This window comes from Ctenopharyngodon idella, chromosome 12 (genome assembly GCF_019924925.1).
Source record: "Ctenopharyngodon idella isolate HZGC_01 chromosome 12, HZGC01, whole genome shotgun sequence".
Classification (NCBI taxonomy): Eukaryota; Metazoa; Chordata; class Actinopteri; order Cypriniformes; family Xenocyprididae; genus Ctenopharyngodon; species Ctenopharyngodon idella.
The window spans coordinates 4,320,784-4,338,006 of NC_067231.1; the positions used below are offsets into that span (position 1 = coordinate 4,320,784).

Consider the following 17,223-nt stretch of genomic DNA (forward strand, 5'->3'; position numbering starts at 1 on the left):
AAGCAATACAGATTTATGTATGAAAAGATAAAGATTAATGACATTTGTTGTCTGGTGTTTTTATAGGAAGTGCCCAGAAGGATACACATGTATGAAGGCTGGGCGAAACCCAAATTATGGCTACACCAGCTATGACACCTTTGGCTGGGCCTTTCTCACCCTCTTCAGAGTCATGACTCAGGACTATTGGGAGAATCTCTTCCAATTGGTCTGTAGTTGTTTTTATGTCTGTTCATCTGTTGGAATAGTATAAGCGAATTAAATTCCATCTTATCTATTGTTTAGACCCTTCGTGCTGCTGGGAAGACCTACATGCTCTTCTTTGTGGTGGTCATCTTCCTGGGCTCTTTCTACCTCATCAATCTGATTTTGGCTGTGGTTGCGATGGCATACGATGAACAGAATGATGCCAATTTGGCTGAGGCCCGTGAGAAAGAAGAGGAGTTTCAAAGATTGCTAGAGCAGCTCAGGAACCAAGAGGTCAGGTGACTACCATATAATTTCACATCAAAATATGGTTAAATTATTAAAAAAAACCAAAACACTCATTATTTATTGATTTATATTGATACACGTTACACTGATATGTTGTTATATAGTGGTTTATTTCTATCACAAATAACAGGTAGGTAGTAAAGCATCTTTGGCCAGCCAGACAACTCGAAGTCGAGGGTCAAACAGGACAGGTTCCCTGCACAGTCTTGATGGTGATGATGCCATAAAGGACTGTAATGGCCGAATAGTGCCTCGTCTTATCATCAACAGAGTCTCCTCGGACAGAGAGGTAATGCAAAACTTTCAGATTAGGAGCATTTTAACATTATTTTAGGGAATCTGTACTCTTTGAGTTCTTTTAAAACCAAGTACTTTTACTCAGCTGAATTTACATGGTAAAAAAATAATACTTTTTACTCTACTACAATTTCATGTAGACCTAAAAGTACAAAGTACATATGTCACATGACTTAAACTGTTTCTCAATTATTTAAAAATAAAAATAGTATTTTGTGACTTTGAAAAATGAGGGTGAGTAAATGACAGAATGTTCATTTTTGGGTATATAGTAATGTGTTTTTATAATAACCATTGCTGTTCATGGATGAACTCAAGTGTGAACACGGTTCATGATTAGTCTTCATTATTAGTCTAAGGGCGTTTTCACACCTGGCTTGTTAGGAGTATTTGTTTCGGAACCTGGTGCATTTTCTCCCTTAGTTCGGTTTGTTTAGGCATATATAAAAATTGGGGCAATCACACTCGGATGCGCACCGAACAATCGCTCCGAGATCGCCTGAATGAGGTAGTCTCGGCCTGATTGAAAACGGACTCTGGAGCGGTTCGGTTGAGGTGAGAAAACAAACCAAACGGTATTATAATTCATGACAGGACATGTGTTATATAAAAAGCAGCAGTGTCTGAGTCTTTGAGTTTTTGTGGTCCATGCATTGCAAGAATGCTGTCCCGACAAAGCCGATTCTTGCACTAACTACATTATAAATTTTATATATATAAGAGGACAGTTTTACTCACATGTGATTTGCATAAACTTATTTTGATACTCTTTGAAATGTTTCCTTATAAAAGCAAACCAAACCAAGAAGAAAATGTCACATTGTAACAAGTTAAGTCCCTGTTTCGGAACAAAGAAAATGATCTACAGGTGTGAAAACACCCTAAAAATCACTATATTCACATCAAACAACTGTATAATCATCTGCTGTATAATCAAAATTTTAGATGAAAATATTTAGGTAACAGGTTACAGGATATTGGTTTACTTTAACATCTGCTGTGTTGTAGAGTTTTACATAGTCAGAAGAATGAGAAAATAGTCATTTAAGTGAAAATAGTAATTTTTGCATCAAAAATACTACAATGGGAATATAATTTTACAGCTTTCAAAAACTTAAGTACAATTTACATACTATTTCATCATAACTAAAATATTTTTAGGTAGATACAGTATTTAGACTTTTAATTGAGTAAAATTTTTGACATATTAAATGTACTTTAACTACAACAGAACTTTTTACACTTGATTAGTGTACTATTTATACACAACCAGTCAAAAGTTTCAACACACTGTATGTTTCACATGATCTTAATGACTTTTTGATGCATCCCATCATGCTCAATGTAATAACTGAATGGTAAATAGAAGTCTGTTTTTTAGTCATTTAAATTGTAAATTAGAATTGCTTCACTGTCTAGACTCTAGATAGTTCAAAAAACCTTTATCATGTTTTGACATCCGTACTGTTTCATTTATCCTCCAGTTATCAGCTGAAGAGGAACACATGTCCATGAGCTCCAAACACAGCATGCGGTACCTGGACCAGCCCAAACTCTCCAAAAGAACAGCAAGTGCTATCAGTGTGCTCACTGCAACAATGGAGGGTACTAGCTTGAAGAAACTCTTTGATTAGCTGCAAATTAAAAGGATGTTCCTTTGGATACCTCATTAACTGGCTTTGCCACTGAGGAGCATGTCTAGAAGCCTTTAGAGTTTTTCCATTTATTGTGCTTCTCCAGATGTCCCAGAATGTCAAGACATTATGTGGTGTCCCAACACAGTACCAAAATTGTTTCTTATACAAAAGTAAACAAAATGTGCTTAAAATCAAACATTGAAGTTATTAATATTACCATGAACTACACAGTCCCAACAAATGAATTTTATATTTTTTGGTTTTGGGAAGATATGGTTTGCAGGACATTCTGTAATGATCTGGTTGAAACATCAAAGACATGCTAAATACCCACAAGCATTTCTAAAACTGTTTTTCTTTGGAAAGAGCGGTAATGCTACCAGTAATGCTACCCAGTAGCAGTAATGTAAATGCACTGGGCTGTTTCTATGTTCCTGAAGTTTAATTTAAAGTGCAATTTTCTACCGTGGTCTGACAGAACAGTTTGAGAGTGTCTATTGTTTAGAGCTAGCAAAGGTCACATTGTGTGTAGAGAAAAAAACCTGTTAACTTCATCAGAGTGGTGCTAATCTTTGGGCTATTTCAGAGCCATGGACTGACTTTAGACTGGCAGAGCTTGTTGCTGTCACTCTGCTGGTGTTCATTCATTGCTCTTAATGCTATTACCGCTCACTGTACATTCTCTATCTCTTTGTTTTACCAGAGTTGGAAGAGGCTCAGAGGGCTTGTCCCCCAGGCTGGTATAAGTTTGCTGATATTTTCCTTAAATGGGACTGCTGCGCTCCCTGGATCATCTTTAAGAAGTGGGTTCATTTTGTAGTGATGGACCCATTTGTTGATCTAGGTATCACCATCTGCATTGTGCTCAACACACTTTTCATGGCCATGGAGCACTACCCCATGAGTCCGGATTTCGAACATGTTCTCTCAGTGGGCAACTTGGTTAGTGTTACATCAATACTTCTGGATTACTGTCAGAAATCTGTAGAAATATTAATTACCTGATTGAAAATCTATGCATACTTTATATCAGATACTGCATTTATCTTAAAGCATAGTTGTGTTTTGGATGCTGGTCCCCAGCATGGAATATGCTGATGTCCCTACCAGTCATCTTAAAGGATTAGTTCACCCAAAAATAAAAATTATCCCATGATTTACTCACCTTCAAGCCATCCTAGGTGTATATGACTTTCTTCTTTCAAACAAACACAATCAGAGTTATATTAAAAATATTCTGGCTCTTTCAAGCTTTATAATGAGAGTGAATAGTAACCGAGATTTTTAAGCCCAAAAAAAGCACATCCATCCATCATAAAAGTAATCCATACGGCTCCAGGGGGTTATTAAAGGCCTTCTGAAGCAAAGTGATACGTTTTTGTAAGAAAAATATCCATATTTATAACTTTATAGACTATAATCGCTAGCTTCCGGTAACGTCTGTCCTCACCTTCACGAGCGAGTCGAGATCCGGCGTATGACGTAGGATGTAGGAGTAGGTGAGAGTAGACGCCTCTCAAACAAAGGGCTGGGCAACAAACTCAAGCTCCTCCAACATTTCTCTTTAAAATTCTCATTTTACACTTCTAATTCATGACCATTGTTTTGTTTTGCTCTATCCTCTGCGCTTCCGCGTTCATCAATACGTCATGCATCAGGTCAAAGTTCACTCTTCCGCTGGAATCGACTTGCATACGGAAGCCAGTGATTTTAGTTTATAAAGTTATAAATATGGATATTTTTCTCAGAAAAATGCATCGCTTTGCTTCAGAAGGCTTTTATTAACCCCCTGGAGCTGTATGGATTACTTTTATGTTGGGTGAATGTGCTTTTTTGAGCTTTAAAATCTCGGGTACCATTCACTCCCATTATAAAGCTTGGAGGAGCCAGGATATTTTTTAATATAACTCTGATTGTGTTTGACTGAAAGAAGAAATTCATATGCACCTAGAATGGCTTGAGGGTGAGTAAATTATGGGATAATTTTCATTTTTGAGTGAACTAACCCTTTAACTAGCTTAATCAGGGCCATGCTGGTTGACCAACATTTTTTGCAGATAAAAAAAAACACATGCACTAAACCAGCTTGAACTAGCATGGAACCTCAAATCAGTGATGTTTAACGAAATACTGTAAGATCAGAAGCACTGTGTGAACAGCAACTATAATAGGTTGAATGTGTGCATTTTCCCTTTCTGGGCATGCCTGATATCATATATCTTTGCACAGCTCTACACAAAAGCTTTCTTATTTCATTAAAGTCATTTAAGTGTAGGCATTAACATCAGGACAAAGCAACTGTTAATAACAGCAAAGCATGATTAACAGGTCATTAATTTAGGTCAGTATTGAAGGTTTAGTATTAATACTCCACCCCAAAATGAAAATTCTCTCATCATTTACTCACCATCATGCCATCCCAACTGTATATGCCTTCTTTTCTTCAGCTGAACACTAAAGATTTTCAATGTCTTCTGCAGTGAAACGAAAGCGAAATGTTGTGAAACTCGCGCAAAGTGACGTCCTCTGTGCTTCTGCCTTAACACCGTATTGACAGTTGGCCTGAAGCGATTGTTTATAGTTAAAAAAAAAGTTTAAAATATTAGTGTTTTCACACACCTATTGTTTCGTGGCATGTGGTTGAGTAAATGATAAGAGAATTTTTATTTTTGGGTGTAGTATCTCTTTGAAGGTACACTATGTAACTTTTTTGTTCAAAATTTACAACATTTATATAATGAGCGAGTACATCATGAATCCACCTTCCAAACCATGTTTTTGCCTTATCCTGAATGACTGTGGTACGTCTATAATAAATGTTTAAATTCTGACTATTTTAGACCGGGTGGGACGAGATCTGCTGTGGAGTAGTACCAGTAGCCCGTGACTCTTCATATACATAAACAGAAAGAAGTAGCTCCAGATTAAATGTTCTTCCGCAAAACGCATGCAGTTTTGTTTATTAACCGCTAGAGCACCAAAAGTTACATAGTGTACCTTTAATTTGACCATTTATGTTTCCAGTCTTATCTCACAGAGCATTAAACCTTATTCTTCAAGGTATTTACAGGAATCTTTACAGCTGAAATGGTGTTCAAGCTTATTGCTTTGGACCCCTACTACTACTTCCAGGTGGGCTGGAACATTTTTGACAGTATCATTGTCACACTCAGTCTGGTAGAGTTGGGACTGGCCAATGTTCAGGGACTGTCCGTTCTCAGGTCCTTCCGTTTGGTAAGTCTAAATCTCAACTCCTCCATCTGCTTCATTATTTTATGGTTTATGTGACTGATATCCTCTGTAATGTTAAAATTCACTAAGTACTTCAACCTCACATAAAAATGGTGCGTAGTTTAACTTTGTATGCAATTGTGTCTTTATGTGTATGTTTGTGCCCATCTCTGACGGATGTGCTGGAAGTAGCTACGTGTCTTCAAACTCGCTAAATCTTGGCCCACCCTTAGCATGCTGATCAAGATAATCGGCAACTCAGTAGGTGCCCTGGGGAACTTAACGCTTGTCCTGGCCATCATCGTCTTCATCTTCGCCGTGGTGGGCATGCAGCTCTTTGGCAAGAGCTACAAGGACTGCGTTTGTAAGATCTCTAAGGACTGCGAGCTGCCCCGCTGGCACATGAACGACTTCTTCCACTCTTTCCTCATCGTCTTTCGGATCTTGTGTGGAGAGTGGATCGAGACCATGTGGGACTGCATGGAGGTGGCGGGAGCGAGCATGTGTTTGATAGTCTTCATGATGGTCATGGTCATTGGTAACCTTGTGGTAAGTAAAGCAAAGATTGTACAAACATAATAAGAATCAAACATTTTGACAGAAAAACACTGAACTTTGCTGATTTGGTGAATCATTTAGAAGTGTTCTGCAAAATGACAGCATGTTGCATGTGCAAGAATGTCTAAAGCTTTCAGTGCAGCACTGCTCTGGTATGTTACCATTTTCTTTTGCACTCAGAGGGGACATTATTATTATTATTGCATCGGCTGCCACTGCTAAGCTGTTAATCTTTATAACTGTTACCCTGAAGCTGTCCTGATCTGAAGCTTTAGCATAGCAACCAAGCCAAACCCAAAGGATTTGCAGCACAGCTGATGGCAGGCTGGCTGTTGTTGACATTCAGGTGGCACGGCAGTTAGCATCTGATTCCTCTGTGTAACCAGGTGATAATTAGTCATAACATTTAAACTTTCATATGTAGGGCAGTCTATAGTCCCTGTTGAAAAAAACAGCATATGCTGGTTAGGTATGTTTCAAAGCGTGACAGCTGGTCATGAGCTGGTTTAAGCTGGTTAAGTGCTGGTCCTAAGATAGTCCTAAACAACTACGTAGCTCCAGCTCAGGACCAGCTTAAACCAGCTCATGACCAACTAAGCACCAGCATAAACCAGCTCAAACGAGCTGCCATGCTTGAAAACATACCTAATCAGCATATGCTGTTTTTTTCAACAGAGGGTGTACAACCATTTGCTGAATTTCAATGGGAAAAATTCTTTAAATGTCCTTTGCCAACAATTAAGAATATTATGATGAGAAATAAATGATTAAACGTTGTAATAGGTATATCTGATTTTAGCAAGGTTATTATAAAGATTTAGTGTTTCAGGGTGCGTTCACACTTGTTGGTTCGTTTGGTTAGTTTGGTGCGGACCAAAAAAAAAAAAAAAAAACATTTAGTCGTGGTCTGATTAGCGTTCAGATTGGCAATTTTATCACCGAACCAAAAGATACCGAACCTAAAGGCATAGGGATACGTTCACAACCTGATTGGTCGGATTTTATGACGTATTGCCTATTTTGAGACATAACTTACTGCTGCGTGGAGACGCGCATCTGATGCCTGTGATGGGCAAATTCGCACCTATGATGAGAAAAAAACGATATGAGACATAACTTACCGAACTTCCAAAACAACGCTGTATGCCTATGCGTAGCCTGCATGTGATGGTATTTTGGCCAGCTGGGAACTCGTGAAGAGCTTATTAAATGTGTAAAGGAGTCAAAACAACGGCGGGAATCCCTCCGTCACACACACAAAAGATCTGCTGCGTGGAGACGCGCGTCTGATGCCTGTGATGGGCAAATTCGCAATATGACGAGAAAAAAACGATATGCGTGAGCATTCTGCCCTTTTTAGGGTCTCATCTTCCTGTTTTTGGTTTGTTTAAATGTCTTTGGTCCATGTTGTGTTCATATATCATTCGAACTGCACCAGAGTTCGTTTGGAAGTGGACCGAGATCCATCTTTTCAGCTGTCTCGGTCTGCTTGTTTGGTGTGCACCAGGGTTCGGATGGCAGCGTTCACACATGTTCAAATGAACCGCACTAACAGAGCAATCGCACTAGGGTTCGTTTTAATCGAACCAAACATGACAAGTGTGAACACATCAGTGTATTGTATCACAACACTGCAAAAAAGGACTTTTTTACTTAGTATTTTTGTCTTGTTTTCCAGTACAAATACCTAAACATTTTTAAATCAAGATACATTTACTTGAGAAGGAAAATGACTTAAGATATTAAAGTTCCCCTGAAATCAAAATTTAAGTTTTTTAGCTTTTAGTATAAATATGTTAGCCTTAATGTTATGAATAAGTTGGTGTGTTCCAAAACAATGACAAAATTAGCATTTAGGGTTTCAAAACTTACAGTGTCTCACTTCCGCTAAAATGGATCATGGATTTTCATGACATCACGTCGCACTTCAGCTTCTCATCAAATCTTCTGTCCAATCAAATGCTCTCTAGAATCTGAAGTCCCGCCCCCTCTTACACTATCAACAGACACTGAAGCTGCATCTGAAATCAGTCATTTGCTCACACAGTTACTAGTTTCTACATGGTGAGTGGCACATAGTGCACTATATAGAGAATAGGGAACGATTCAGACAGTGTAAACATGCTTTCCATTGACGCGAATGAAGTCCATTTTCGCATTAGTATCACGTGAACCGCCGCAGCGCAAGCACAGTCTGTTCTGGCCGAGGGGCACGAGAGCACAGAGCGGATCATATGCGCGAGTCGGCTCAAACCACGAAAGGAATCGGACCCATTTAAATTCTGCACAGAATGCTGTATATTAGTGATATATAGAACATTAGGAGGATAAACGGTTAGATATTAATAGGAAACAGAGGTTTTACTGAGTTTAACGGCTCTGGCCGAGCTGTGATATAAATGATCCGCTATTGGCTATTTTTAAAAAAAAGGGGCGGGGCTGTTTGATATATCGGCCTGCCTTCTTGTTTCAGTTGAAATTACGTCAACACATTGAATAATGCTGCGCGTTACAAGACGCTTCAGCGGGCCTTTAAGTCTTGTTTTCAAATGGAAAAATATATCAAAATGAAGTGAGTTTATGCTTAAAACAAGAAAAAGAAAGTCTGTCGATGGGATAAGAAAAATAAAGTTGATTTTCTTACCCCACTGACAGATTATTTTTTTAAGCATAAACTCACTTCATTTTTATTTATTTTTTTTCGAAAACAAGACTTAATATCTTAGGTCATTTTGCATCTCAAGAAAAACGTATCTTGATTTAAGAATTTTTAGATATTTTACTGGTAAACAAGACAAAAATACTGAGTAAGAAACCACTAGACCTAAGACTGTCCGAAATCGCCCCCTATACCCTTAAATAGGGCACTATTTGAGGGAACAGCCATTATCGAGTGCACTCATTCAATCCCATAATGCATTGAAATAACAAGTGTACAACCAATGTACACTCAACAGCTAGAGAATACCCATAATGCACTGTGAGGGTCATGCCAAATGAAGTCCCTCGTCTCGCTAAAAGATGGCGCCTGCAGCTGAATGATCCATGTATCCATTTTCCAAACAGCTGGTCCAATGTGGGTACAGTGTAATATCATACATGTATAAATTCCTTTTTAATTGATTAATTGTTTAAGCGCGTGTGGCGGCAACCAGGTGAGGAGTACAAAGACAAGTGTGTCTTGCCTACAGTCAAGCATGGTGGTGGGAGTGTCATGGTCTGGGGCTGCATGAGTGCTGCCGGCACTGGGGAGCTACAGTTCATTGAGGGAACCATGAATGAGCAGAGCATGATCCCCTCCCTTTGGAGACTGGACCGCAGGGCAGTATTTGAACATGATAACGACCCCAAACACACCTCCAAGACGACCACTGCCTTGCTAAAGAAGCTGAGGGTAAAGGTGATGGACTGGCCAAGCATGTCTCCAGACCTACACCCTATTGAGCATCTGTGGGGCATCATCAAACGAAAGGTAGAGGAGCGCAAGGTCTCTAACATCCACCAGCTCCGTGATGTTGTCATGGAGGAGTGAAAGAGGACTCCAGTGGCAACCTGTGAAGCTCTGGTGAACTCCATGCCCAAGAGGGTTAAGGCAGTGCTGGAAAATAATGGTGGCCACACAAAATATTGACACTTTGGGCCCAATTTGGACATTTTCACTTAGGGGTGTACACACTTTTGTGGCCAGCGGTTTAGACATTAATGGCTGTGTGTTGAGTTATTTTGAGGGGACAGCAAATTTACACTGTTATACAAGCTGTACACTCACTACTTTACATTGTAGCAAAGTGTCATTTCTTCAGTGTTGTCACATGAAAAGATATAATAAAATATATACAAAAATGTGAGGGGTGTACTCACTTCTGTGAGATACTGTATGTTGTGAAAAGCTCTATACAAATAAATGTGACTTGAGTAAAAACTAGCCTGCTAACTGCATGTGTTGTTACAGAACAAGGAGATGCAGATGAGCTGCTAGCAGCTGTGCACATAATTACCATATTCGAGCTGCTGACTGAATACACTTCCTCTCACGTTATACATAGTGAGAAAAGGAAATGGCCTGTCTTAGCGAGCTAACAAAAGCATCATTACTCAACATACATTTCACACACGCACACGCATTCTTCTTGCGGTTACGCTCTCCTGCACTTGTCTTCTGGACAGGCATTTAAGCCACAGCTACATGTTTAGTGCTGCCTTCTATTTACATCATATGACTGGAGCCAGCAAACAACAGTTTTGATCTTGGCTGTGTGCTAAGACCCAGCTCAAGTGAGTGTCTTGGCGCACAAGAAACAAACATGGACAGCTGAGATACACAGCGATAGAAGCTGAAGATCCATGTGGCAGCTCTCGTCCTATACTATATACTAGTGACTGATGGGCCGTGACCCAAAATGGGGTCATTGAAAGCAGATGAAAACAATGCTAGATGCAAATAAGAAAAAGCAGCTGACAATACACAACCATTTAAAAGTTTGGGGTTGGTAAGGTTTTTTAAAAAAATGTTTTTGAAAAGTCTAATTTGATCAAAAAATACAGTAAAAACAGTAATATTGTGAAATATTGTTACCAGTTAAATTAACTCTTGTGCAAAGCTGAATTTTCAGCATCATTACTCAAGTCTTCAGTGTCACATGATCCTTCAGAAATCATTATAATTTGCTTAAGAAACAAAATCAAAGTTTAAAACAGGTGTGGAAACCATGACACGTTTTTTTTTTTTTTTTCAGGATTCTTTGATGAATAGAAAGTTCACAAGATTTTAAAACAAAAAATCAACATTAGAAATATCTTTACTGTCAGTTTTGATCAGTTCTTGCTGAATAAAATTATTATTTTCTTTTTGAAAATCTTATTGGCCCAAAACATTTAAATGGCAGTATGTAATCACAAATTTAATAGGCTTATCATCAACTTTCATCTCAAGCAAATAGAAAATCCTATCTTTCGTTGTTGGCGTTAAAGGTGTCATGATTCCTGTCTTGTGTCTGTAGGACTTTTATGTTTAAGTTTTTCTCAGTTCCTATAGTTTCTGTGTTCATTCCTGTGTCCTGTTCCTGTGGCTATTGTTATAGTTTTGTAGTTTTCCCAGTTGATTAGTCTTCTTCAGGTGTGTCCCCTTATCTTGTTAAGCTTGTTTGCCCCTGTGTATAAATAGCCCTTGTGTTTCTCTGGTTCTCTGTCAGTTGTTTTAAACGTATATGTTATGGAGATGTTTGCTGTTTTCTTGGTTTTTACAGAGAAATGACGTTACGTGTGGCCAAGTATGGTGTTCCATACTCTGAATTTGTGCTCTGCATTTTACCCATCCAAGTGAACACACACAGCCATTTTCGCTGCAGCACCTGGGGAGTGATTGGGGGTTAGGTGCCTTGCTCAAGGGCACCTAAGATGTGGGTAATGAGAGTGAATGAGAGCGCCGTTCATTCACTCCCCCACCTACATTTCCTGCTGGTACTGAGACTTACAAGTCTGAAACCCTAACCATTAAGCCACAAACCAAGCAAAAACAGAGGTTCCTGAACCAAAACTGGCAGATTACTCCACATGATGGAACGCAAGGAAATCATATAGAGCATTTGAGCACTGGCATGAGTTGCATCTGCACTCTAAGTTTAGTGGCTGGATGAAAAAAGTATGCTAGAGGAGTGTAACATGGGAAACCAAATATCAGTAGCCTCGTTTGGTATGTAACTGATGTGCAATGTGAAAATCACAGCACCTGCTTCTACTGGTGTGTTTCTCAGGAAGCTTGATGTATTTCATACATTAGGCTGATATGTTGTCAAATGGTTTGGGCATTTTGCACTAGGTTGTGACTGAGTGCCAAATAATGTGTGCTCTCTGATATACAGGAGTATTAATATAGTATCATGACACTATTATGATTAATATAGTATTTAGTAACTTGACTAAGGAGGATTAATTGGTAATGATGTATTCTTGTTTTGGAGCTTTAAAAAGACCCACATACCCTGATAAGTGTCAAATATATTTTAAGTACTGAATTGGGAGAAAAGGTAATATTACAAAATATACCATACTGTGACATCAGCAAAAAAAAACAAATGTAGTTGAAATGATTTGACTTAATTCTCATAAAAATATGCCTTATATCTTTTTTCTTGAAATGATATAATTTTATCTTCATAAACACTTCACACTTGGTTTTGATGCTTTTCCTCAAAATAATACACAATTCTCAAAATCTATCCTGTATTTTTTTTTTTAAAGTGGTGCTAAAACACAAGATTTGTTGATTATAGATGAACATTCTACCTTTTTCTACCTGTCTCATGCACTTTTTTCAGGGTCCAAGCACCGATGGTGTGAGGACCCTATTGGAATTGCTCATTTAATTCTTCTTCTCTGAATGAATTCAATGCATTTTTGAGGGCCTGAATGTGCTCGAAAACTCATGAAACTTTGCACATGCTTCAAAAGTGGTGAAAATTTACGTCTGATATGGGTTTCAGAATTAGGTGTGGCAAAATGGCTCGATAGCGCCACCTACAAAAATTCAATTAAGCGCCCTTCGCACTACGTTTCACGTACAAGTATGAAATTGGTAGACACGTGTAACAGCACAGTACCTACAAAAAAGTCCCTGGGAGCAAAATCTGAAAACCCAACAGTGAAATATTTTAATTTTCTCTGCAAAATTTGTGCAGTTTTTGCCATTTCCAGACGTATTTTAACAAACTCCTCCTAGAGCTTTTGTGACAAAGTTCAATGTTTTGCCACAAAACAGGAAGTTGTTGTAACTCAGGCGTACAATGTCCGATCTGCCCCAAACTTCATATTTTTGATAAGAGTCCTGTCCTGAACACATCTACATGACAATATTTAGTTATAGTAATAGCGCCACCCACTGGCAACAGGAAGTGACATGTTTAAGACTGTAATGCACTACTAGCAACATACTAAAATATGCAATTGAGTGCTAAACATGCTAGAAACATTCTAAAACATGCTAGCAACACTTAGCTGAGTGCTAAAGCATGCTAGTGTCATCATGAAACAGGAAGTTGTTTTTATCTAAGCATACAATGTCCGATCTGCCTCAAACTTCACATGTTTGAGTGCACTGGCCTAAAGACATCTACATGCCAAAATTTAGTTATAGTCAAAGTGCCACCAGCTGGTAGAAGGAAGTGTGGAAAATACAAATGACTGACGTAGTCCTCCTATATTTATATACTTAAATGCATATTGCCCACCATGCTCTGTTTTCCTAAAGCCACCAGGTGGTGGTGGCACAGGTGCGAGGGCTCTTTCATCGCTGCTTGCAGCTTTAATTTTATTTATATTTCTCAGCCTGTGTAAATGAGGCCAGCCATGGCTGCTGTAACTATGTGCTATGTCTAATGTGCTTAGATCCTAAAGATAGCATCCCTGCCTCAGGCTTCCAGACAACATAATATTTAATGAAACTTCATTACAACAGAGCCTACCTAAACTTGACAAACCTGGCTATGTATAACTTGGAAACTAGCTTTTATTACTGAGACTTGAATAATGTTAGCCAAGATTTAGCCATTCGATCTCCTTTTTTAAAAAATAAATAAATAAATTTAAAAAATAAATAAATATATATATATATATATATATATATATATATATATATATATATATATATATATATATATATATATATATATAATGTCATTAATTACTCAACCTCATGCCGTTCCACACCCGTAAGACCTTTGTTAATCTTTGGAATGCAAATTAAGATATTTTTGTTTAAATCCGATGGCTCAGTGAGGCCTGCATAGCCATGTTCTAAAAACATATTTTAATCAGTTCATGCGAGTACAGTGGTTCAATATTAATATTATAAATCAACGAGAATATTTTTGGTGCGCCAAAAAAACAAAATAACAACTTATATAGTGATGGCCTCACTGAGCCATCGGATTTCAACAAAAATATCTTAATTTGCGTTCCAAAGATTAACGAAGGTCTTACGGGTGTGGAACGGCATGAGGGTGAGTAATAAATTACATTATTTTCATTTTTTGGTGAACTAACCCTTTAACTGTGTTAAGTTATAGGTAACTTGTAGCATGACAAGTCCATCTCGATGATGGTAGCTTTGGAGTCTCTACCTCCAAAGCTACCTGAAAAAAGCTGTTTTTAACTCAATGGGTGGTCACACCAAATATTAATTTGATTTAGTTAATAGAAGTTAATTGATAAATAAAATCTATTTATGCCATTATTTTTGAAACCATCCTCACTTTACAGCATTTTTACACAAGTGCCTAAAACTTTTCACAGTACTGTAGCTTTGCAGGTAGATTTCTTGAAGCATCTTGAAGAAGTAGCCACAGTTCCTCTGGATTTAGAGCCCGACGCGTTTAGTTGTATACATAAAAATTTGGATCGTATTGGCGTTTTGTCCAGATGGATCCGGCATTTTGGGGTCCTGAAACCGCTATTTTTTGAAACCAGGTCCCAGAGTGGATAAATCTGAAAACGACACCCTTGCGTTTTTGTGTGTACAGCCAATCCGTATATTTTGTGAAACGATTATGTCATCAAACCATGTCTCGACCCTAGTCAGACACCGCTACGTCACGTAACAGCAACAACAACAATGTCAAACTACATCCTTGTGTTCATGCTGCAGAAGCTACTGAGCCTATTAGCTTTACTAATGTTTGTATACAGCGCGCAAAAAATGTATTTTTTGCGCATGCTCAAAGTCTTCTCTTCTGTTTTTAGTGTATCTCTGTGGCAGAATTACAGCACCACATACTGGTCTGGCATGTATACTACATCGTTTTGAGTCGGTTTCAGTGGTTTCATGTGTACACAGATATTTCTTGAGACAACGCCATGTTTACAGAATTTTAGGATTTTTTGATGGTGAGATCAGATCTCCGTGTGGAGCATACCAACTTTTGTCAGACTCCTTGTGCATACAAAAATCTCACTGGATTATTACAATTAATGGCAAAAAGAAATGTAAACTGATATTTTGTATTGACACTACAGGAAACGATATAAATAACTTAATTAAAACCTTTTTTTGGTGAAAATGCTAATGCACCTAAGACATTTGCACAGTACTGTATGTCTGTACATTTGTATTTGGCTGACACTTTTATTCAAAGTGACTTGCGTCATATACATTTTATCATGTGTGTGAACCCCTTGATCTTGGCATTGTTAGCACCACGCTCTACTACTATCTACAGGAACATCTTATATAACCTGACAAGCTCATTCTTACCTGTTCTTCTCAGGTGCTGAATCTGTTCCTGGCCCTGCTGCTCAGCTCCTTCAGTGGGGATAACCTGTCTGGAGGTGATGACGATGGTGAGATGAACAACCTTCAGATCGCCATTAATCGCATCACCAGGGGTATAGATTGGCTCAAAGCCTTCGTCGCTAGAATGATGCAACAGATTCTAGGAAAGAAACCTCCTGACAATAATGAGGGAGGAGGGGAAGGAGACATAGAACTATATGCTTTAAACCACCTGGATGAGGGGAAAATGGCGGATGGCTTGACCAACTGTTTGTCTCAAACACTGACTGTGCCTATTGCTCGTTTTGAGTCCGATATTGAAGAGGACTCGGATGAATCTTGTGATGAAGAGGGTGGAAAGGTAAGGGGTCAATCTACTTTACTTCAGTCTCTTTCCATCATTATCTAGAATATACACTTTGGCTTGTCCCACCCCAGTGGTAAATGAAAAGATACTGTCACAGTCACGTTCTGTTTAGTTTTCATTGTCTTGTCCTGCTTAGGGCAAATGATGTACTAAAAATGGAAACAGACAACAACATTGTCAAAACGATCCCTATTCACACGGATCCACGAAAACGACTAAAACGCTGTATTATGCATGCTAGGCCAGTAGATGGCAATGTCACTTTGTAAAGAAAAACGGCGCGCCTATAGACAACACGTAACACACATACGAATGACGTTGCCGTTTTCACAAATTCACATTTTGTAGTTTACAATAACGGTATCGTTTTCAACTTGCACTTTGAAACCTGTTTTTAAAACTTTGCATTTTCAGGCCCCCAAAATGCCACTGTCGTGTAAACGAATGGCCAAAACGCATAAAAAGTTTTCCTTTTTTAATTAAAAACGATGTCATGTAAACGGACCCTGATTTGTCGCTGTTTTGCCTGTGTTCTGGTTGATTCATTTGTTGTCATGGTTTCTAATTAGTTCTCACCTGTTCCTTGTTCTGTTAATTATCTTCCTCTGTGTATTTAAGTCCTCAGTTTTTTTGTGTTCATTGTCGTTAAAGTTATGGTAGTTGTGCTCTTGTAACGGAGTCCACTGAAGGCGAGTTGAAGAAACCAAGTGCAGTTTATTTACATCCAAACATGAACAAAATACTAAGGAAACAATGATCTTACTTGACTTAAAAACATGAACGAAACATAAACCTGATCATAAACATAGCAAACTCACCAACAGCAGTTACACAAACAACATCAAAGCTAGACTAGGGTAGTGATGGGTGCTTTCGAAACACTGCTTCATCCATTTCATTCAAAGCTTTGAATCCATTACGAATCTTTTGTTTCGAATCATTGGTTCAGAGCATGTCTCAAACTGCCAAAGTCACGTGATTTCAGTAAACGAGGCTTTGTTACATCATAACTGTTTCTAAACGTTTCGAAATTTCAATGGTTCACCTCTCGGGGGGGCGATCTCTGTGAACCCATGAATCATGCGGATTCTCTGAGATTCGCCCCCCAGCGGTGAACCATTGAACAAGTGTCTATGGTTTTTACCTGATCTCTGATCAGTTTTATACATTTGTAAACATTTTAATGAGACATTTGTATAATTAAAAGGAATAATAGTAGTTAATAGTCTCTTATTGGCCTGTTTAGCTGAGCCATCCATAGAACAAACAAAATGAGCCCTGAAAATTGATAAAAGAACACATATAGGCACTTAATATTTAATGGTATTGAATGATTAGCTAATTGTATTTGATAAATTATACTTTAAATAAAA

The 17,223-nt window shown here is 38.3% G+C and overlaps 1 protein-coding gene across 1 annotated transcript in view; it reads left to right on the forward strand.

Moving 5' to 3' along the window:
* scn4aa (sodium channel, voltage-gated, type IV, alpha, a) overlaps positions 1–17,223 on the forward strand; it is a 49,295-nt gene that overhangs the window by 22,408 nt on the left and 9,664 nt on the right. Inside the window, exons 9-16 of the mRNA XM_051915276.1 lie at positions 67–208; positions 286–480; positions 626–784; positions 2,277–2,397; positions 3,133–3,371; positions 5,490–5,663; positions 5,853–6,209; positions 15,479–15,844. Of these exons, the coding sequence (XP_051771236.1) occupies positions 67–208; positions 286–480; positions 626–784; positions 2,277–2,397; positions 3,133–3,371; positions 5,490–5,663; positions 5,853–6,209; positions 15,479–15,844 (1,753 nt within the window). The remainder of the gene's footprint in view (positions 1–66; positions 209–285; positions 481–625; positions 785–2,276; positions 2,398–3,132; positions 3,372–5,489; positions 5,664–5,852; positions 6,210–15,478; positions 15,845–17,223) is intronic.